Genomic DNA, 22,446 nt, shown 5'->3' on the forward strand with positions numbered 1-22,446 from the left:
GTTCTCTTCTCCTCTATCTTGTATCCTCTGCTCTTAGCCATCCGCCATGCGTAAACCTTCAATCTCACAGCTCGTCTACCAGAAACTATACCCTCGTCCCAAATCAAATGATCCAACTTCATTCTCATCTCACATCACTCGTCACCTGGTACCAGAAGTGCGAATTGAAACACACTGCTTCTATGGCCCTCTGGATTGCATTGAAGCGCAGTATCCAGGCCTAGACTACTCCTTTGCTCCACATCGCATGCGACTAGGTCGCTTCCAATACCATCGCCGGCTCTTCCGCGCATTCAATGAGCTAGGTTTAACTGCTGACGAGATTTCAGAGCTCTGCTGTTGGGAGGGGACCAAGTCCGCGCGCATGCGGTATGAACGGGAGAGTGGAATCACCGTACAGGACACAACATGTGATAACGTTGAGCGAGAAATCCCTGAGATCCCTACAATTACAGTACACGATGAGTGGCAAGAAGAAGAGCTTGACTTGAACCAGATCCCCGAAACGGGAAGTGACGATACAGTTCGTGCCAGTAATTCCCGCAGCTCTAGTGTTCTCTCCAACTACAGAGCTCATGAATTTGATGATGACACAAGTGACGAGGAGGTGGAAAGCTGTGGTGTGGAATTGAATCACCGACTCCTAGCTGCGATGGCCGCGCGCGACCAGGGTGTCGATGTGCCTCTAGATGAGGACTGGGAACAGTGGTTCAAGGAATCTGGCGAGCGCGGCGGATATGAAGAGATGGTACAGGCTATTCGAACCAACCAGCCCTTGAATTTGATGGCTGTCGCCGAACCCCCGGCATCAGTGCGACACGATACACGAGCAAACTTGGCGGCCACTACTGCCCTTGCTGAAGACTTCCTTTACTCGACATCTGCCAATGCCTTCACCCCGAACCCGGTACTTCCACCGGCTACCAACCCTTCCACTGGGACAGCACGTTGATTTTGGACAACCTCCAAAAATGACTCGATGATTACGATTTGCATTTTTCGGCGCATTATTTCCCGCTGCATCATAAAATGGCTTTATTTAATTGTTTACCCGAAGATTTTTGATATCAGCGCATAGGTTCTTACTTTTCACAGATTTGGCCATGTTTATTTGCGAATTTCCACAAACACATTTTTCATACAGTTTTCTTGGGGCTGAATTTAAACACCTGGGTATCGGAATCCATTTAAAAGGTTGGAACGTAGAATTGAGCAACAAAGTACTCTAGGTAGGTGGTTACAGAGCAGCTTCATATGAGCAGAGTTAGAGTGACGGGCTAAAAATGCGGAGTTGCGATGGACCCGCCGATAAGCCTCGACTTTCAAGCTTCAACTACGCATCGCGACAACTGAACTTCTCAGCCGGACACGAATCAATAGATATATGACATGATCCTTTGACTTGGATTCAAACCACCTAGTCGCTTACCCCGCGATCTACACCCCTGTCCTCAGCTCGCATGCGCGCAGCACCATGATAAAAGCAATCTTCTACAGCAAATTCGACACCCAAGAGGGTAACGAAGACCACCAATCCTGCATAGATAACTGCAAACTTACCATTGTCTCATTCTCCCAGGCCCAAAGGTCGTCCACCAAGTCCCAGATGGCGCCATCGTCCCCTCAGCAACAGCGCCCGATCAACCGCTCTTCATACCTTTCTCCGACATATCCTTCTTCGTGATCCCCCGCCAGGAGCTATGCGGAAACCTCTTGCAGGTCTGCACTAACGGCTATCGTATCCTAGGATATCCGATCTGCATGAAATCGCCGCGATACGACCGCAATGAGTTCATCTTCAACTTCTGTATCGTGTTGGCTGACGAGGACGATTTCAGCACGTACAAGAGCGTGGTACAGAAGCTGGCAGACTTGATGCATGGCTTGGAGGAACAAAGTGGGTTCCTCTCGAGGGATTTCTCGAAAACTGGCGAGGGGAAGGTCTACAGCCTTTGTGAGATGTTGATGGAGGACTTGAATAATTATTGCGAGTGCATGATTCCCATTGGTAAGTGGTTATACGTTGAGCTTTGCAGCAATATGACTGACCTATTGCAAACCAGATGAACTGAACACCTTGAACATCAAGCTCTTCCCAATCTATCCCTCTCCTCCACCTGTTAAGGCCTGGTATGTCCCTCTTTTCACAGTGCGATACCAAGCCTTCATGGACGAGAACTGGGATCTAACACTGCAGCGGGTATGATCTATATAACTGCTTGAGTATAGAGCTATGTACTAACAAATCTAGATCGTACCACACATAAATGGCATCAATAGCATCCGCATAATATCCATTTTAGCCGATACAGACTTCTCCTTAACCTGTCGCGCAATCCGCCATCTACTATACTACGGCTGTCTATTCCTACTAGACATCTTCTCCTTCTCAGCAATATACGCTCCAACAGCACAATTCAACTCTACAATCGCCTCAGACGAAGCCATGCAACTCGAATGCGCCCGTTACGTCAATACCCGTTTCGCACCACACTCAGCCGTAAGCCCTCAGTCTGCCTTACCAGCACTAACAGCCGCCGCCACCGTCGCAGCAGCAGCAGCAGCAGCTGCTGCTGCCGCAGCCGGAACAAGTAGCAGCAGCGGCGGCGGCGCAGACCCACTACCCAGCTCACTCGCCGAAGTCCCAAGCATATCCCGCGACGAGTCCCGCTTCGACGCAGAAGAGATCTGGCCATTACTAGGCGACGCAGAATCAAAAACGCAGGCCTCAATACCAATAGGCCAGTCCAGCATCGTCGACGGCGTGGGCATAGTTGAGCTCTACGCCAGCCTCAAGCAAGGACAGAGCGTGAAGCAGTGGTACGCGCAACACAGCCGCGAGCTAGCCAACATCGACATCCGGCGCTTCATCACATTCGGCGTCATAAAAGGCTTCCTTTACCGCGTACACAAATACGCCTGCGCAACAGGCCAGCCGGCCCCAGTGCCGGCTCCGCGCAATGCAAATTTGTCGACGGGACCGTCGTCCCGTGTCACGACAGGGACTAATACGCCGTATGCCACGTCGAGTATTGGGGAAGAGGGATCTCATTCTGCCGCTGCGCGACATGAGCGTACATCGTCGTTTAATAGCGGGAGTTATACTGGTACTGGGGTTGGGAATGGAAGTACGCTTTCTGGTGTGTTTGAGGATGACGAGGATGATCCGATTGATGATAAGACTTTGGGGAAATTTTTAGATGGTATGCATAGCTTTGATGAGATTTGTACTGAGTTCGAGATTGGGGAGCGGGAGTTGACGGCCAGGTTGAAGAGATATCCTGGGGAAGTGTTGATTCTACATCGGTGAGAGGCATCGGGTCTATGGCCAGGGTCTCAGTAGCATGGATAGCTGATAAATAGATACCCCTTTTTAATGTGAAATCATTTACAATATCAGAAGATATACTTGTAATGTTATTCAAGTTTCTCGAAATAAACGCCCCGTCCGTCATTGCAGTCATTAGTTGAGCATTAGAGAATATCCATCAAACGAAATCAAGGTAAAACCAGAGAGCCCATGTCTGGAGCAAGAAATAAACAAAAAAAAGGGGGTATCACAATGGTTTCACTCTTCGTCCCAGGCTTCCAGTTCGGCTTTCTCGTACTCAATCATCCCATCAGGGTCAAAGATAGTCTCGCCCGGCTTGGGAATACTAGTTTTAATATCTTCAAAGATAGGGAGGAAAGCATCGTTCCAACGCTTGCGACGATCCATGACGATCTTAGCCGCGTCTCCAACAGCTGGACGAGAGACGCCAGCGCTGGCGACACCGTTGGGGGCACCGGGGCGGTTTTTGGCCTGAGCACCCTTTTTGCTCTTGCCCATGGTGCGCGTGCGCTTGAGATAGGCCTGCTGGACTTGAGAGTCAAGGTCGTCTTGGATGGTTGTGAATTCTTGCATGGCCATGTGTTCCTGCGCGGTGTGGAGGATGCGGGCCTTGCGCGCGTTGTTGGTCACGACTTGCTTCTTCAGTTCACCTTGGAGAAGTCGAAGGCGCTCAGCGACTTCGTCGTCGTAATGCGCATCGTAGTCAGGGTTATCGTCGGCTCCCAGGAATCCGATGTATCGCAGCTCGGCCTTGGCGCGCTCGTCCAATTGCGCATGGTCAAGTTTAGCAACAGAGGTCTTGAATCCGGTGGGGGAGGCATCGCGGAAGGCTGTTGCGGGTGGGAGGGGTTTGCCCTCCGGCTTTGTGTCCGCGTCGCTGGCCGGTGGTGGGTCTATGTCCATTGCATCCAGTGAGCCGTTTGGTGCATCATCGTTTGAAGAGCCCGCATTCTCATCGGGGAGAGTACGGTGCTCGTAGCGGAGAAGAGTACAGAGGCGGCTAAGTAGAGGTCCAATCGAGACTTCGTTGTTTTCGGTCTTGTCGTCGGTCAGCTGTTCAATGCTGCCTCGGCCCTGGTTCAGCGGCAGTTGATCCTTTTCGTCTTGCGTCTGGTCATAATGCATGCCGTCCTCCTCTGCCCATATTTGGCGATAGTGTTTTTTTCCACGGCGTGGGTTAATAAACGGAGTCACGCGATCTCCCTGTACTGAGTTAGTCGAGAACAAACTGTGGAAATGACATTCTAAAAACTTACTCGTTCTTTCAACCAAGCGATATCCTCCTCCATAAGAGGCCGGATGAATGGCTCAATGTAGGCCTGGAAAGTGTTGGCGCTGACCTGGTTGGTCGGCTTAGCATGGACGTAGTCTTGATCAGGAGGCTTGCCAGCCATCATATGGGCGAGATCGCTCTTAGGGAAGACGGTAACACTGTAGATTTCCTTCTTCTCGTCATCGGTCATACCGGGGACAATGTCACGAATGTGGTAGATGGTCGGATCGTCGAATTTGAGGGGGTTATCGCCGAATATTTGGACCTGGGGTACGGCAGGTTGGGGTTCCGGCTGTGGAGAGGATTCACTCGAGTCTGAACCTGGAGATTTAACCTCGGCAGCACCATCAGTGTCCACAGCGGCGCCATTGGGCGACATCATTGAAGGAGGTGAAAGAGAAGAGCTTCCCTCCGATGCCACCTTCTTCAAATTCTTAGAAAGCGGAGAAGCCGCTAGTATAAAGTTAGCAAACAAGAAAAAAAGAAGAAAAGCAACAGAATCAAATGGAAGTGTCGAAAGCGGAGCAGTACTTGAGGGTGGGAAGATCGATCAACGGGAAACGCAACCATGATCCATCACGTACCTCTTTCAACTTTAGCTTCAGCACCGTCTTGACGGCTGCTGTCATGGGTCCCATTATTCGAAGATCTTTCTTCCTTAGAACTCCGTTCCTTGCGCTTCTTGGTTTTCCCTCTGTGAATTGGATCTTCTTCTTCATCTGACTCCCGCTTCAGCTTCGAGCGAACAGAGACCTCACGACTGAGATCCTGATTCTCCAATACCTCCTTCCTCTTCTGTGACATCTCACGCATGCCTGCATTACAAGCGTCCCCACGGTTATCTGCCATGTCACTCAGACTCTTAAGGTGTTCCACTAGGGTTTCGAGAGTCTTGGAATCGGGGATGTTAGGCCCGGCCACCAGGTCCAGCAGTTCCGCATATTGGCCATTAGCCTGTTCGATAAGCTTCGCGACATCTTTCTCGAGATAACTGGGGAGAGAAGCAGGCAATACGGCTGTGGGAGCGCTGCCAGTATTCGACGGAGTGGTATTGCGACTGCGGGACTGGCGCGCGTCACGGCCTTTACCCTTGCTCTTGTACGCTGAAGGCATCCTATGAGCTAGATAGGCTTTTCAGAATGTTGAAATTTTGGACTGGTTCCGGCTGAAGTGGAAAAAAGTTGTATAGAGTGTAGGGAAGTCGGCAGATGGAATGATTTATGACGCGAAAGTCGAAGGAGGGAAGCTCATGCTGGCCTGGTTCCAGCTCACAGTTCAGTTGAATGAGCACCTGCAACTACTCATTGATATCCCTGTCACTTAAAAAAAATTGGGGTCAAGATTAAGCAGAATGATGCTGATGATGGCACGGTGAATCAATTAAGTCAGGTGTAATCATGAAGCTTGACGTGCCCTTGAACGAGGAACACGTGATTCTGGCGTTCTTGGCACGTGATTCTGATCTATGACTTCGACTTCATTGGGACTTAGATAGTATTTGACATAAGGTTACATGTTTCAGCGTCTGGTGAGTCATGACCAGACTCTGTTCAGGACTAGGGGACTCCGGAATAGCCTACAGTTCGGCCTCATCGAGACAATAGTTACTAGTCAGATGTGGTAAATGTGGCTGAGTATGGAATAGTTACATACCAAGGGATCGGCGTCGCCGAGGCTTGATAGCTTCCATATTGAAGGTAAAATGTGCGAGGCTAAGTTTCACAATTAATCAAATGTTCTGAGACTGATTCCTGAGATGTTATGGTCTATCTCTCTCTCTCTCTCTCTCTCTCTCAAGTTCAAATATTGAGCTTATTCACATCGACTACATTCAAACATAACATTGGAAGCTCAATATATGTAGGTGGCCAAGTCCTCGAATGTTCCAAGGGTCGAAGTTTTGAATTCAGCCTTAGAATTGATCTAGCACTCGTGAACTGTTTTTATTGCCTTGACACATGAGTTCTACTCAGTAAGTCTTTCTGCACACCAACCTTGAAAGACATTTACCGGCTGTTAGCCCTTTGGGTACCGCATTCGGCACTCCGCAAACGGCCTTCCTAATCCGGCAGACTTGATCCCCCAACATTAAATTCATTTTTGACTGGGTTCGGGGTAATTATGTATTTTTAGCCGAATAAATAATAGCATAATCTTGAGCTTGATCTAGAATTCAATTGTGCCGCGTGGTCTGCGAATCTACATTCTTGTAGGCGAACTCGATTCGTCTTTGCATTCTTTCACCAACATGCGGAATTGGCCGTGTTAGGCGAGGTCCTACGATTGCAATTCAAAAACATTCAAACAAAATGAGAAAGCTCGCTTGTTGTAATTCCAAAGTACTTTCCTTTTTTCTCTTCTAGTTAACCTATACTTGAGGCAACTCCCTTCAATTGCTTCCCAGTGCTGCACCTAAATTGATCCTTGCATACTCCCAACCTTAGAAGGTTGATACATGTGAAGAGTCCGAAAGATGTCGCCTACAGCCCCTGATTCGGCCGTTACTGTTGCCACGCTTTTTGCGGGCCCAGGCAGTGCTGCAAATATTACTTCATCGGTTAATGTAAATAAACCTCCCCGGAATGTCGGAAGAACCGTGGAACAGCAGCTGATTCTAGTGACCTTCGATGTAGGAAAATGTTGGATTCCGATTCGTGCTCGATCGGACAGTTCAAACACTGTCAAATAAAGGACTTCCTGATTCTGGAACTGTATCTGGTCTTCTATTTGTCCCAGATCTAGAGCCAAAAGATCCATGCAATGACATTTTAAGTGCATACATACCAGCCAACGTGACCCGCTACAAAGACGTTTCGGAATTCGGCTACCCCGTGATTGGAATAGCTCCTTGGGTTTCGATTGAGTGCACTAGGTCTTTTTTGGCTGCCTCGCGGCATGTTAGCTCGGAAGCTCTCGTATTCTTTCGGCCATCAGTCAACGATACGGAGCTGCCGCCGCCACCTGGCGATGCACGATGGTCTTTAAAAGACGGGGGCCGCTGGAGAATTGAGAATTCTTATCCTATCTACGCAATCCCTGGTCCCTCTGGTTCGATTTTGATGAAAGAGCTCTCCTTGATTTCAGACGGGAAAGCAAACAGCAGCACTTATAAAAAGAATTGGGAGTCTGATAAATATCCCCAGAGTGGAAGCTCGCGACTCTTCACAATGATTGATGCCGGTATGTCAATATCTATGCTCATCTACAAGACCATCTTTCTAACCAGAGATAGAATCGCTTCCTAGCTCGTCACCAAGTCTTTGGAGTTTTGTCCTTGCGATATTAGGAACTATCGTTGGCTTGAGCTTGATTCTTCTTGTAATATATCGCCTGATTCAGCGGAAGAGAAGACAAAACCTGCGCAGGCGTATTGACTCAGGTGAAATTGATATTGAATATCGGGCATTGAGCCAAGTCAAGGTACCACGTGAAGTTGTTGAGAAGATGCCGCTCTTTACATATCCAAATATGTCGTCAAATACTTCCCTCAACAAAGAAGAGATCAACACCGGCATGGAAGAGATCGAATCTAGAATCGAACACCCTTTGCCATTACCTGAGGATGAGAAAAATGAGCCTCGGGGCATTACTGGATTAAGGAAGCCCCAAGCGGCGATCATCAACCCAGCCACCGACGATCAGAGGGCGCTATCCTCAAACCCATACCGAATGAGCCATACTCAGACTACCTGCGCCATCTGCCTAGATGACTTCGTTATCGGAAGTTCAACTGTCAGAGAACTACCGTGTGGCCATATATTCGACCCTGGGTGCATCGATCCATTCCTTACAGACAACAGCAGTCTGTGCCCACTATGCAAGAAAAGCGTATTACCGACCGAATATCATAACATTGCTGTGACAAATGCTATGGTTCATCACACTTCACGAGAACGGGGAAATTGAATATTGAAGTGGCCATATTTTACGAGACCACTCTGTGTCGAATATCGACTTGCATATTTGTAGATACATTAGCGGTGTTTTGTTTCTTTTTTTTAGAGTGCATCGCATATGTTCATTGCTTCGGAAGGCAAATTTAAATATCTTTTTATTCTAAATTATTTGAAGACATTTTATTACATCTCAAAAGACCAAATCCTCAAAGACTATGTATTCTAAAATACTAAATAAGTAGTTAAATAACTAAATAAAACGAGTACCAACTGATAAGCCATCCAGAACAATGTGGGCCAATCGGTTCACGTGATCTAAATGATTGACCAATGAAATATGCCAAGACCCACACTCGGTTAATCACTAGCGCACACAATCCATCCTCGACATTTGACCTCTCTTCCTTGAAACTTTTTGTAGTTGCGACACGACAAAACCGACGACCTAAGCCGACAAGGTACTATTCCATTCCAATACACCATCAATCGATGCAATTGTTAACGACTTTTCTTTCTCTCTAGATGGGTGCCCTCAAGTACGTCGAAGAGATCCAGAAGAAGAAGCAGTCCGATGTTATTCGGTTCTTGCTCCGCGTTCGCTGCTGGGAGGTGAGATAGAACCCCTGCGACCCCCTCGATTGCCTAACATCTCCGCCGAGCGCTCGTATGTACATAGCCAAAGGAAATGCCTGTAAATCTGGTATTACCGTGCGGCTTGAACGAACCTTTTCGGCGGAAATGGTTTTTTGTGGCACTTAAAAAAGACTTTCATTCTTGATCGTTCTTGTGTCTTGCTATACACTCGTTGAACTTTGCTGAGAGTGCATCAATATAGCTCCGTCAGCTGAATGTCGTCCACCGTGCTTCCCGCCCCTCGCGCCCCGACAAGGCCCGCCGTCTCGGTTACAAGGCCAAGCAGGGTTACGTCGTCTACCGCATCCGTGTCCGCCGCGGAGGCCGTAAGCGCCCTGCCCCCAAGGGTGCCACCTACGGAAAGCCCACCAACCAGGGTATCAACCAGCTCAAGTACCAGCGTGCTCTCCGTGCCACCGCTGAGGAGCGTGTTGGCCGCCGTTGCGCTAACTTGCGCGTTCTGAACTCCTACTGGATCAACCAGGACTCCACCTACAAGTTCTTCGAGGTTATCCTTGTTGACCCCCAGCACAAGGCTATCCGCCGTGATGCCCGCATCAACTGGATCTGCAACCCCGTCCACAAGGTACGAATATTTATAATTGCAGATTTTTCCCGTGTCACGTGAGTACTGACAATTTTTTCTTCTATAGCACCGCGAGGCTCGTGGTCTTACTGCCACCGGAAAGAAGTCCCGTGGTATCAACAAGGGTCACCGCTACAACAACACCAAGTCTGGTCGCCGCCACACTTGGAAGCGCCAGAACACCCAGAGCTACTGGCGTTACCGTTAAGTGCATTAATGCACCGAGCGGTGGAGTATGGGAAAATATTGGCTGCATGTGGTTATCTTTTCAAACAATTCTCACTCGACTGGGTTTGAGTTTAATGCAGACCAAAAGGCCCTGTTTTTAGCCAAAAAGCCATCTTGTTTTATGTTCGAATTCCCCCTTTTTATTAACGAAGTATGACTGGTTCAACTCCATACTCGGCCAATTGTAGAGACCTTTAGATGATTTTAATCTTGACTGTGCTGATCTCTGACGGTCGATTAGTTGTACAAATGCTCATTTGAATGGAAGATCGAGGGTCTCTCGCTGGCTGCATATGGCTGTTGTCGCTGTCTATACCCTTAAATATGTCAAGTGTTCATCATAATCATCTGGATATGCCTTTTGTTTTTCTTTTCAAGGTTTCCAAGGTGGCTATGGCTGTGGTTAATGAGAAGTACTTGGGTAGAAACCGGTGATTTTTGTATAATTTCGTAAGTATATAAGCCATATTAGTTCTTAATTCTAACGACATATGTCCTTCTCAGCTCGAATTAAACCTAATCCTTGGAATGTTTCACTATTCCGTATTCATTTAGTTAACCACGTACTAGTGACGCCAAAAATAGCCTGAAGTTCACACCTCAGGCAGAAAAATAGGTACCCTGTCGCCGCCTTCCCAATCCGTCTAAGGTCACTATGAAGTGCTACAACACTACTCTCGCTCTTTGTGACCGTTCTTTGACTCGCTTTGGGATTTGAATGAAACCTCGGGTTCCTTGGATTTCTAGTTTCCTCAAAAATAAAGTTTGCCTTTCAGAGAGTGTCTGTGAACGGAGCCAATCTTCTTCCACTCGGCTACTCGTCATCCTCAGCTCTACAATTTTTAGTGTAGCCTGTTCATCTCCAAACTTGTTTTCCAAGATATAAAAGCTACTCCCTCAGCTTTGGGCGGACACGTGAATCTCTATGCCATCCAGGTTCGGACATAATTCACCAATCTCTCCGATCTCGAATCCCGACATCACTGCTTTCCCCGCAACGCAAGAGAGCAACTCACGACACACCTCAAATACTCAGAATGCCCGGACAATGGCGCAAATAATTGGCTCTTCGCCTACGAGTCCATTTCGTCCCGGCCACTCCCGCTCCATCAGCCACCCGTTCACCCCTCCATTCTCCGCACTTGGGAAGAAGTTCGGAAAGAATGCGCGCAAGCAAGCTAAATGGGATTCCGATTCTGATTCTGACGAGGCAACATATACTGGGAATTCTGCCGTGATAAGCCCTGTTAAAGACCAGCCAAAGGGATCAGCCAAAGGAGATCTCGCCGAGGCAAAATGCCAGACCTGCAACTCGACCGTGCGGTGGCCAAGGCATCTCAAGGTCTTTCGATGCAGCACTTGCTTGATGATTACGGACATCATTGAATCCTCCCATCATGGAAAGGAACTACATAATCATCCAGTGGAGCGACAGCATAAACCGGATGCTTCAGAACCCCCGATTCCACCGGTAGACGACCCAAAGCCAGGTAATTCATGATGGATGGACTTGTTGGATAATTTGCTGTATTGACCTAGCAAACAGATATAATACTATCGGCCAGTCAAACCAGGCGTTTGCTTGATGGATGTCTTTCGATGTACATGGACAGCCTTCTTGATGGACCCCGTTCAAGTATTCATCAAGATGACGGTCGGCAAGGAAGATCTCAACCATCAAATGGAGATAAAATAACAGAAAAGGGACGCGGTCTCAGCCCCGCTCATGTGTCACTACGACCACCAGGTCCACGAGACAGTCGCAGCCGAAGTACATCTGCCCACCGAGAACGACTAGACGTGACCAAAGAAAACAATCATCTTTCATCACCTCACAAGGGTCACTGGGACAGTAGAGATACGCCCGTTCGGCCCCGCGCCAGCTCAGATTTGCAATATGGGTCGAAGACAGCACCCGCGAATGGCGAGAAAGAGGCTCATGAAAATCGACCTCTAGTCTTCCAGCGGCTGGAGAACTATATAATAGCCGCTTTCAAAAGCGTTGACACTCTCAATTTATCATTTCCCGCTTACAAACCAACAATTCGATCCTCCAGCAGCGGTAACCCTCCAAGAATGAAACTTGATACTACCACAGTATCAGAATCGTCGCCACTGTCCCCTGTCTTCGAGCCTGATGCTAAAACTCTATTACTGGGGGACCTAGCCGAAAATTCATCTTGGTGGATGCATGAATGGGCGCAGGCTGATGGCAAGATGTCAACTGCTAAAGAAATACCTAGCCATCCGTCTCATTTGGTGTCATCTAAGAGTCCTCGAATCAACTGGATCGAGTTGGCTCAGTGGTATCAGTTAATATTGACTGCAGGTAGCACTTGGGCCGAGAAATGGACAAACAAGATGCCTGATTCAGCACGTTCTGAATTGGATCTAGCTCGGAGAAAAATATGGGAGTCGATAGATCCTTCATTTATTGAGAAGGAAATTGCAGATGCTCGTTTACATCTTCAGCGGACGCTGATGAAGGCCACTGAGAATCTTCTGAAACGTCCACGGAAAGTCCTGAAAAAGCCTGAAGATACAAGATTTCTTTTCATACTCTTGGAGAATCCGATGCTGTCGTCGCCGGGATTCTATTCTCAGCGTCGAATTGCCCAGGGATCTCATCGACACGATCGGCGGCCATCGAAAGGGAACGTGCGACCAGCCGCCCGGGAAAGCAAGTCAACACGCAAAGAACCATCCGTGCCGACGACTCGTAAGAACGGCTCCGATAAACACTATGGTATTCTCAAGCGGATCTTAGGCCTGATGTCCCATCTGCCCCATGATTGCCACCATCATTTTGTGTCATGGACTGCCCGCTTCTCGCCTGGACAACTTGAACGACTGGTCAGCCTGGTGGGTGGGTTTGTCACGTATCGCTTGACACGTCAACATGGCCGCAAACGTCCCGATGCGATTATTGATACAGACGACCTAGTCCCAAGCTTTGCTACTGCTGCAGGAAACACTCCTGCCGAATTACATGCCGCTATAAACCGAAGAAATGTGAACAAGCCGCCGATTAAGAAGAAAGAACCGCCTATCATATATACAGAAGACTGGCAAATCCGGGCAGCCTCAAGGTTTATGGCTTTGCTTTTCTCGGCAAATATATCCTACTCTGGGCAAAAGATTGACAGAAACCTAAAGCGAAGCTACTCCAAGAACAATTCTAATCCCATCCCCATCAACGCTTTCTACAATACCCTGCTGGATTATTCAGACCTCTTGGCCGACTTTGAAATTTGGGAATCCAAAAGCTCAAAGTTCTCGTTCTGCCAGTATCCCTTCTTTCTCAGTATCTGGGCAAAAATTCACATCTTAGAGCACGATGCCCGACGTCAAATGGAGGTGAAGGCTCGCGAGGCATTTTTTAACAGCATTCTCAGCCAACGCCCAGCTAGCCAGTACCTTGTGTTAAAGGTGCGACGGGATTGTATCATTGAGGATAGCCTCCGCAGTGTGAGTGAAGTTGTGGGGTCGGGACAAGAGGAGATCAAGAAGGGTCTTCGTATCGAATTTCTTGGAGAGGAGGGAATTGATGCTGGAGGTCTACGCAAAGAGTGGTTCTTGTTGCTAGTTCGCGAGATCTTCGAGCCAGATCACGGTACGTTGATTTATGAATCAGGCTTGACAACTTCCGTTTCTAATATAAACCAGGGCTCTTCATATATGATGACGACTCAAACTATTGCTACTTTAACCCGTATTGCTTCGAGTCATCAGAGCAATTCTTCTTGGTCGGAATTCTACTTGGGCTCGCCATTTATAACTCCACTATTCTTGACATAGACTTGCCACCATTCGCATTCAAAAAGCTATTGGCAGCTTCCCCTCAAAATGCCACGCTGAACGCGACACAGCGTGTTAGATTCAAGAGTACCCTCGAAGACCTTGCAGAATACCGGCCTGTCCTTGCCAAGGGGCTTCGGATGTTACTGGATTACGAGGGTGATGTTGCCGAAACGTTTTGCTATGACTTTGTTGCCCAAGTGGATAGGTATGGAGAAGTGATTACAATTCCTCTCTGCCCGGGAGGCGAGAAACGACAAGTGACCAACTCGAACCGGCGCGAATTCGTCGATCTATATGTCTACTACATTCTCGAAACTGCCGTTGCTCGGCAGTTTGAGCCATTCAAACGGGGTTTCTTCACTGTCTGTGGAGGTAATGCCTTGTCATTGTTCCGACCTGAGGAAATTGAGTTGCTGGTACGCGGCTCAGATGAGGCACTTGACGTCATGTCGTTGCAAGCTGTGGCAACCTACGATAACTGGTCGAGTTCTCGACCTGAATCCATCCCGGTGGTGCAGTGGTTCTGGGAACTATTTGGATCTGCTGGCCCCCAGGACCAACGGAAAATCTTGTTGTTCATTACTGGCAGTGACCGTATTCCCGCCATGGGTGCTACAAGTCTCTCAATCCGTCTGGCTTGCCTTGGCGACGACTGTCCTCGATATCCAATTGCACGAACCTGTTTCAACACACTAGGCCTTTATCGCTACAGCAATAAGGAGAAGTTCGTGGAAATGCTCTGGGACGCTGTCCTGAATAGCGAAGGATTTGGCCTGAAATGAGTTTTGCTTTTTCTTGCCTGCTCGGGCTCATCACGATTATGATTTTTTTACATGAAAGGAGCTGGTTACCTTTGATTCTTTCGTTATGCATCTGGATGCTGTTTTATTTTCTATTTTTCCAATCCTGAGTACCAGGTGTACACGAGGATACCTTGTTGGCTTCTGCCCTGAATGAAATTATCTGATAGTGCTTTCTATTAGAAGTAAAAATTTCCTTGGCCAGAGAACTGATTCGCCCAGATTGGTTTAGATCAGGTATAAGGCTGTGTGTCTCTTGCTTTACGATTTCAAGTTTCCAGATCTGATTCCATTTGTCGATTTCAGTTTGGAAGAGAGGTCAATATTCTTCTCAGAAAAGAACAAAGTCTGTCTATCAAATTTACCCAATGAATGCTTTAGTGGTAACGAGAAAAACGAGCCACTATTCCAAGATCTTTGGCTTTCGGTCAACGCCGGGTCAAAGTCAGCAAGGAATGAAATTGGTCATTCAGCGCACAATGTTCCCTGAAGACTCCAGTTTTTGACTGGGTGATCGTCATTGTCCCCTTCTTTTGCATGCCTCTCATCGCCATACACATATGAACGCATTCCACAACCATAGCCACTCCTTCAGGGTTGAGGACATCATCGATCGCCTGCGCCACCTCCTGGGTAAGCTGTTCTTGCACTTGGAGCCGCCGGGAAAATATCTCAGCGATACGTGCAAGCTTGGATAAACCAATGATACGGCCCCGAGGAACATATCCTATATGAATCTTGATAGAAGTTTGGTCGGTAGCCCTCGAGAGTATATGAATTGAACCTTAGAAAAAGCAGGGGCTGAGGCGACGTACTTTGCCCATGAACGGCACGAGATGATGTCCACATAGGCTGTATATTTCAATGTCCTTGACGAAGACCAATTCGTCGGCTTTGACCTCAAATATAGCGTCGTTGACGACGCTCTCGAGGTCAAAACCATAGCCTTAGGTGAAAAAGCATCGCTCGAGCGTATCTTTCGGGCGTTTTGAGCAATTCAGGGCGGTTTGGGTTGTCAACGAGGCAATACAGCATTTTCCTCACCGCAGCTGCAACTTGCATCTCTTTATCTTCAGGTGCCTGGCTGGATGGCTTGACTATGATAGTAATTGAGGAGTTAGATTAACCTGGAGTTGATAATGTGTAAATCATACCTTCAGGAGTTGCATTAGGGTCAATTGTGGAATTCATCTTCCCATTCCCTATCTCATCTTGTTCATCTAGCGATTTCACAGCATTTGAGGCCATTTCGTTATGGTCTGCTTCGGGTTTCATATCGTTTGTTGATGGCAGTTAACTGATGTCCCTTTTCTAGACCTTGAAATGAAAATGGGTAAAAAGGTAAATTTAAGAAACAAAAATCTAGAGAATGAAACGAAATGAAGATTTATAAGGAGCTCTTCAATAAGTCAACGGGGTGTAGTCAACAAAGCCCCACATTCAATGTTGAGCGGACTGCTGCAGTACCCCCAGGGCCCTGATGCACAGACACATGATAGAATCAACCAAATAGGCATCAAACAAAGATATAAATACCTATAGCATTGTCTAAACCAAACCATTCCCAACATCTTTCTACTCACACTCCTACAACTGGCATGGCTACCCTCGACACCCTCAAGCGGGCTCTAAGGCAAAAAGCCACAGAGTCCTCATCCAAACAGCCGTTATCAGACACACAGTACAGTGCTGGCTTTGATATTTTGAAAGACTCAGAATGGAGGTTGTACCAAGAATTTGTTGTACCTTAACTATCTCAGCTACTCGGCCCTCTCTTCAACTCATGTACCGATATTTTGATACTAGAAGTTGTACCCGGCCCGCAAAGCGTACTTAGATATCTTCCTGATGATCTGAGAAAGAAGATCAGGAGATACGTTGCATTTGAGCCTAACAGCCAGTTTGCTACGAGGATGGAAGAATGGTTTCGTTCTGCCCCGAAACCACTGCCTTGTTTTGAAAGCTTGCTCGACATCCAACGAATCCCATTCGCTCTGAAAAGTCACAAAGGTAGCGGTATGGTCGAAAGGGTTGACCTTATTCTATTCTGCAATAGCATGAACAGCATGACACTAAAAGCTAGGTTTATCGAACGGGCGATGGAAATGCTTGTTGAGCGCCCCGAAGTTAGAATAATAGTGGTTTCCCATCGCGATTGTAAGCGTGGATTTGGCGCAGTCATTGTCCAAAGCCTTCTAGTCTTCGGTGGTGCTTGAAACAGGCAGTTTTGCGGTGACATGATCCTGGTTCAGACTAAAATTTATAGGAAAATGGAATTATTCAGTCATTTTTGCATCCTCTTAGCTCTAATTAATCTCTTGAATTATTCTCTCCTTCCAGGGTTATATAAGAATCTTCCTTTAAATATTCGTCCTACTTATATTTCCCTACTTATATTTCACAAATTCTGACTTAATGCTTCAATTCTCTCTCAATATCCTGTCACGTTATTATCACCTACATCTCACGCAAATCTTGGAAGTCTGACACCTAGTTGTATTCGAAGATTACTTCAGTCGTAAGTTTCTCACTCAATATACCGTCACCTCATTCTTACCTAGGCATCCATATCTCACTGCTCCCACCTAACAATTAACTTTCAAAGTATTTAAGCTCTAAACCAGCTGTCTATCTAAATCTGAGCCAGTGATATTCTCTATTAATCTCCTTATGCTTATTTTTGGAATATACCACTTTTCTTTCGGCTCAAGACTAGTGAGAAAGCCCAATCAAAATCTTCAAACTAGCAGAAATCCAGATAATATGAACAGCCTAGACATATGAACAGCAAACCTTGAATGTCAACTAACCAGGTTCTTTTCCGCCCAGGATAAAGAAGCTTTAGAAGGAGAAATGTGAAGAACTACTGTTCCTGTCTGATATTAGCTAATAGATGGTCATGATGAAAATGGCTACTCTGAACGCGAGAGACTTAGTTGATGTGCGCAAATTGAGTCGTCCTCAAATATCTTGTTGAGCAGAATGTTGCTCTGTGAGCCGCACATCACTCAGTATGAAAACTACTGATATTCAAATCGCTGGGAAGAGTACGAATGGGCAACAGATCGCCCAAATAGTGGCGCATCGGGTGTTACGGTGGTGAATCTCAGCAAGTACCGACTCGGAAAACTGAATATCATGTGGTCTGACAACTTGGGCCGTGCCACGATTGTGGGATTTACTCCCAAACACGCCCGAGAATGAAGCCTGTTGGGAGTTTACGCCCCAACAGGGAGGCTCTCTAGATATCTATTATTTGAAGATCTGACACCAAAGTCAAGGAGCACAATTCGGACTTCACCTTGGGCGACTTGAACGTGACAGAGGCCTTCATGGATCGGAATCCAGAGGATGCTCTCAGAACACGGCAAGTCTTCTAGAATTTTCTCACAATGCAGGGTCATGGAATGATCGACAGTTGTAGGATCAAGTGGCCTGAGGAGAAGGATTCCTTCCCCACACAATCTTCGCGTATTGATCGGATCGATACCACCAATTCTGTTTTCGGCAGTGTATTCATTCAATGGGAAATTCAGCACACGCCAAATCTGTTTGATCATTCGATGAACTGGGTCAGATTTTGTCCCAGGGGCAATTGGTGCTGGGACAACATTCTAGTATAGACTAGATGTTGTTCACGCGATAGGTAGGGACCAGACTAACGGTATTTTCCCGGAATTCATGAGATCCACATCGGCTCTTCATCTTCATGCCGAGACAATGGGCAGAGGTGAGAGACTACTTTGCCAACTAGGCTTTTTGCCCACGGAGTAAGCCCCGAGAATCCTTGTGAAAAGACAGGATTTAACAGTCTGACAGGTCAAGTGCAAAATGAGCTACCCATCAGCCGATACAGAGTGAGAAAACCGGGATGAATCCCGAGCCGAGGGTTATGAAACTAAGAAACTTACGGTGTCAAGACTGCCACCTGGAAGTACTTATGTCATGAATTGAATATTAGGGCCCAAGTACACGGGCCGAGTACTTCTGTTCCGCCTCTTTCCCCTAATCAATTTCCCCGGTTTCTTCGGCATTTACTAGCCTTAATAAAAAGTGAAAAGGAAAAAAAGGAAGTCACTCTTGATCAAATAAAGAATCCGGACCGATGAACGAAACATTACTATTTGAGTAGAAATCTCGATTATAAATACGAATGAAGTGCCGATGATTACCCAGGCTAATTTTTTTTGAGGTAAGTGGCATGCTCCTTGACTTCAATTTTATGCGCTATTTATCCAGCCAAAATAAACCAACAAGTGCCGAAACCCCGGATTTCGTAACCCCGCATCTCCCCACAACCCTATCCTAAAACAGTGTGGGTTGAAATTGCTGGGACTTGGACCTCTTGTGTAGAACCAGCAAGTATTGCCGATGATGGACTCCCGCGCCATGTTGTCATCCCGGATGCTTACTTGTGCCATGACCGTTCAAGCTTCTCTTCAGACTCTAAGTTGACCACTATCTACCATAGGAATGATATTTAGCCCAAAAAAAAAAAAAAAAGAAATGAAAATTTATGAATCCTTGCGCTGATCATCTTTGTTTTCGCCGCTAGTTCCGTCTTGGGGTCAGACAACTTTCCAGAAATCTTTCAGCCCATCCCCCCGACGATGGCTGAAGCAAGTAATACCGAGGTTTACCCTGACATTTAGTCACCAAAAACTTAGAAGGGCACTAGTAAACGAACAAACCTTCTGATTGAAGGAATCAGCCATAAGCTAGTATACAAAGAGCGAGAAAGCCGGGATGATATAGTGACTTTCCCAAATTGGAAGGTTCTTCCCCACAGGGGAACTACAAAGCTAGTATGAATCAGCATCTGGACCATCCGTGCTCGGCTAACGAAGAATCAGATGCCGACGACGCCTTTTTCCGAGCGTGGTCAACGTGGTGTGACCGTGCGCCTCTTTGGATGACTGAAAGGAAAGGTATTTAAGAGGGACGCAGGACCTCACTCTGTAGATCATCATTCCAAGTTTCATTGAATAGTCCCTGGCATAGAAAGCGAGCAATATGTTTACGCAACTCGCAGCAGTGGCCATTCTGGCCGTCTGTGGACTTGGTAACGCCGAAAGTAACATCACGTCCGAGACTGCCTTCTATGGCCTTTCTCCACCTGTCTATCCCTCCCGTATGCTCTCTGTTTCCTGTTTCGAGGTCAGCTTGAAGAATTGATAAATGGATGAGACTAATATCATGCAGCCGATACGAAGGGAACTGGTGATTGGGCTGCGGCCTACAAGAAGGCCCAGGTGATGGTGGCAAAGATGACCTTGGAAGAAAAGGTTTGCTTGACTGGCAATTCCATCTTTGTACTTGAGCTAATTCTTGCAGAATAACCTCACATACGGTATTGATCAAACCCTGAATGGATGCTCTGGATGGATCCCAGAAATCTCTCGTGTGGGATTCACCGGCATGTGTCTTCAGGATGCAGGAAACGGTGTTCGGGGCGTCGACTTTGTGAACAGTTATCCAAGTGGTCTTCATGTTGGTGCTAGGTAAGAGGAGTCGAAACCTTCCTATTTGACCAAGATCTGATTCTCCCACAGCTGGAACAAGACTCTTGCCTATGATCGTGGTTGGCACATGGCTGGTGAATTCAAGAAAAAGGGTGTTCAGGTGGCTCTGGGACCTGTTGCTGGACCTCTGGGAAGAATTCCAACCGGTGGTAGAAATTGGGAAGGTTTGTATAAGATCATGCTGAACTTTCAAGGTTGCAAGGCTAACTTCTGTCAGGTGCTTCTAATGACCCATACCTCACTGGTGAGATTGCTGCGGAAACAGTCAAAGGTACTCAAGCGCAGGGTGTTATTACCAGCTTGAAGGTTAGTCACTGTGTGATCCGACTACAGCAAATGAGACTGACCTGAATGCCATAGCACTTCATTGGAAATGAACAAGAACTATACAGAATGCCCAGCACCGATGCCAATGGCGAGACTATCAACTCTGTTTCTAGCAACATTGATGATAAGACTATGCACGAGCTGTATCTCTGGCCCTTCCAAGATGCACTCAAAGCAGGTAGCGGAAATATCATGTCAGTCTTAATCAAGAGGCAGCCACAGAAACCATGACTAACATCTGAATTTTAGGTGCTCATACAATCGTGTCAACGGATCCCACTCTTGCCAAAACAGCAAGATGATGAACGGACTACTCAAAACGGAGCTTGGCTTCAATGGATTCGTTGTCACAGATTGGGATGGCCAACACTCCGGCGTTGCTACTGCAGAGGCAGGCTGTGATATGGCGATGCCGGATGGGCAGAGCTTCTGGGGAGCAAACTTCACTGAAGCCTACACCAACGGAAGTGTCGCAGTATCCAGACTCAATGATATGGCTACCAGGTAGGACCAATTAGGCTCAGGAGTATGCTTCAGGAACATTTACTGACTCACAAGCAGAATTATTGCCGCTTGGTATCAGATGGGCCAGGACGCATCGACATACCCCTCACCTGGAGTTGGCATTCCTTACAACGTCAGTGAGCCGCATACTATTGTGAATTCTCTCACAGTCGATGCAAAGCCAACAATCTTCGAAGGAGCTGTTGAAGGCCATGTGCTTGTCAAGAACAAGAACGCGCTGCCCCTGAAGTCACCCAAGCTTCTCTCTGTCTTTGGTTACGACGCTATTGTACCCGCACAGTACATGCCGAACGGACAGTCAAGTGGAAACCTATGGGCAATGGGCGAGGAGACAGTCCCATTCCAGGCCGCTGCAATCTTTTCAACCAATAATATCACTTACCCGAGCGATTACCAGGTGGCCTACAATGGCACCCTCACCGTGGGCGGTGGCTCCGGCGGTAATTCGGGTCCTTACATCAGTTCGCCTTTGGATGCTCTCCAGCAACGTGCCTATGAAGACACTTCTGTGGTCTATTGGGATACACTAGTCAGCCCTGCCCACAGAGGCGTTATGGAGTCATCAGACGCCTGTCTCGTGTTCATCAATGCTTTCTCAACTGAGAGCGAGGATCGCGCGGGTACATTCGATACCTATTCAGATGACCTGGTCAACACAGTCGCAAAGACGTGTGCCAACACCATCGTCGTCATCCACAACGCCGGTATCCGTATGGTGGAGAGCTTTGCCGATAATGAAAACGTGACCGCCATTGTCTATGCTCATCTCCCCGGTCAAGACTCAGGTCGTGCGCTAGTCTCTCTACTTTACGGCGAGAATAACTTTAGCGGAAAGCTGCCCTACACTGTTGGCAAGCTGGAATCCGACTACCCTGCTTTCTGGAATGACATCAACGAGACTCCATATGGATTTTTCCCTCAGTCCAACTTCACCGAGGGGGTGTATATCGATTATCGTCACTTTGACCTCAAGGGAATCACACCTCGATACGAATTCGGTTTTGGTCTCTCTTACACCACCTTTGGATTCTCCAATCTAGCTGTTTCGTCTCACTCAGTCAATGCTGCCGAGTTCCACAATGGAGAAATTGAGCAAGGTGGTGCCGTTGATCTGTGGGATAGACTCGTGACAGTCACCGCAACTGTTAAGAACACTGGCAGCAAGGTTGGTGCCGAGGTTGCTCAGCTTTATGTTGGGATTCCCGGCGGCCCCGTTAAGCAGCTCCGTGGTTTCGAGAAGGTCAAGATCGCAGCTGGCAAGTCAGCCAAGGTTTCTTTTGACTTGACTCGCCGTGACCTTAGCAGCTGGGATGTTGTTGCTCAGAAGTGGGCTTTGCAGAGTGGAACCTATAAGCTGTATGTGGGTTCATCCAGTCGTTCTCTGCCCCTCGAGACCAGCTTGACGGTTACATTGAAGTAAGACATTTTTATGATCATGATTATGCCCTGTACATAATTGTTTAATTTTGTGTTTTCTTTTGATTTCCCTGGTCTTCAGGAATCTATTTTGATAGTTCAGTCAGT

The 22,446-nt window shown here is 47.3% G+C and overlaps 7 protein-coding genes across 7 annotated transcripts; 5 read left to right on the forward strand and 2 right to left on the reverse strand.

The window, feature by feature from the left end:
- Positions 1-46: 46 nt before the first annotated feature.
- N7495_005088 (uncharacterized protein) lies at positions 47-952 on the forward strand (the record flags this gene model as incomplete). Its single annotated transcript, XM_057207739.1, has 1 exon — positions 47-952. One exon carries the CDS (start codon positions 47-49, stop codon positions 950-952), a length of 906 nt encoding a protein of 301 aa, XP_057061513.1.
- Positions 953-1,474: 522 nt separating this feature from the next.
- Positions 1,475-3,310, forward strand: N7495_005089 (nitrogen permease regulating protein NPR2; the record flags this gene model as incomplete). The annotated part of the gene is made up of 4 exons (XM_057207740.1): positions 1,475-1,517; positions 1,580-2,008; positions 2,064-2,200; positions 2,252-3,310. 4 exons carry the CDS (start codon positions 1,475-1,477, stop codon positions 3,308-3,310), a joined length of 1,668 nt encoding a protein of 555 aa, XP_057061514.1.
- Positions 3,311-3,568: 258 nt separating this feature from the next.
- On the reverse strand, positions 3,569-5,717 carry N7495_005090 (histone acetyltransferase NGG1; the record flags this gene model as incomplete). Its single annotated transcript, XM_057207741.1, has 3 exons — positions 3,569-4,534; positions 4,588-5,057; positions 5,189-5,717. The coding sequence occupies 3 exons, from the start codon at positions 5,715-5,717 to the stop codon at positions 3,569-3,571; spliced, it is 1,965 nt and encodes a 654-aa protein (XP_057061515.1).
- Positions 5,718-7,077: 1,360 nt separating this feature from the next.
- On the forward strand, positions 7,078-9,927 carry N7495_005091 (60S ribosomal eL15 domain-containing protein; the record flags this gene model as incomplete). The annotated part of the gene is made up of 6 exons (XM_057207742.1): positions 7,078-7,167; positions 7,238-7,784; positions 7,837-8,477; positions 9,023-9,109; positions 9,336-9,719; positions 9,787-9,927. 6 exons carry the CDS (start codon positions 7,078-7,080, stop codon positions 9,925-9,927), a joined length of 1,890 nt encoding a protein of 629 aa, XP_057061516.1.
- Positions 9,928-10,872: 945 nt separating this feature from the next.
- N7495_005092 (HECT-type E3 ubiquitin-protein ligase) lies at positions 10,873-14,530 on the forward strand (the record flags this gene model as incomplete). Its single annotated transcript, XM_057207743.1, has 3 exons — positions 10,873-11,437; positions 11,494-13,560; positions 13,614-14,530. The coding sequence occupies 3 exons, from the start codon at positions 10,873-10,875 to the stop codon at positions 14,528-14,530; spliced, it is 3,549 nt and encodes a 1,182-aa protein (XP_057061517.1).
- A 446-nt stretch (positions 14,531-14,976) lies between these two features.
- On the reverse strand, positions 14,977-15,796 carry N7495_005093 (GTP cyclohydrolase I; the record flags this gene model as incomplete). Its single annotated transcript, XM_057207744.1, has 4 exons — positions 14,977-15,285; positions 15,364-15,474; positions 15,593-15,645; positions 15,703-15,796. The coding sequence occupies 4 exons, from the start codon at positions 15,794-15,796 to the stop codon at positions 14,977-14,979; spliced, it is 567 nt and encodes a 188-aa protein (XP_057061518.1).
- Positions 15,797-19,561: 3,765 nt separating this feature from the next.
- N7495_005094 (beta-glucosidase) lies at positions 19,562-22,342 on the forward strand (the record flags this gene model as incomplete). Its single annotated transcript, XM_057207745.1, has 8 exons — positions 19,562-19,679; positions 19,751-19,833; positions 19,883-20,049; positions 20,101-20,234; positions 20,288-20,376; positions 20,431-20,591; positions 20,647-20,901; positions 20,959-22,342. The coding sequence occupies 8 exons, from the start codon at positions 19,562-19,564 to the stop codon at positions 22,340-22,342; spliced, it is 2,391 nt and encodes a 796-aa protein (XP_057061519.1).
- Between the last annotated feature and the right edge of the window lie 104 nt (positions 22,343-22,446).

Source organism: Penicillium taxi (genome assembly GCF_028828555.1).
Source record: "Penicillium taxi strain IBT 34144 chromosome Unknown utg000004l_segment0_segment0, whole genome shotgun sequence".
NCBI classification, from domain to species: domain Eukaryota; kingdom Fungi; phylum Ascomycota; class Eurotiomycetes; order Eurotiales; family Aspergillaceae; genus Penicillium; species Penicillium taxi.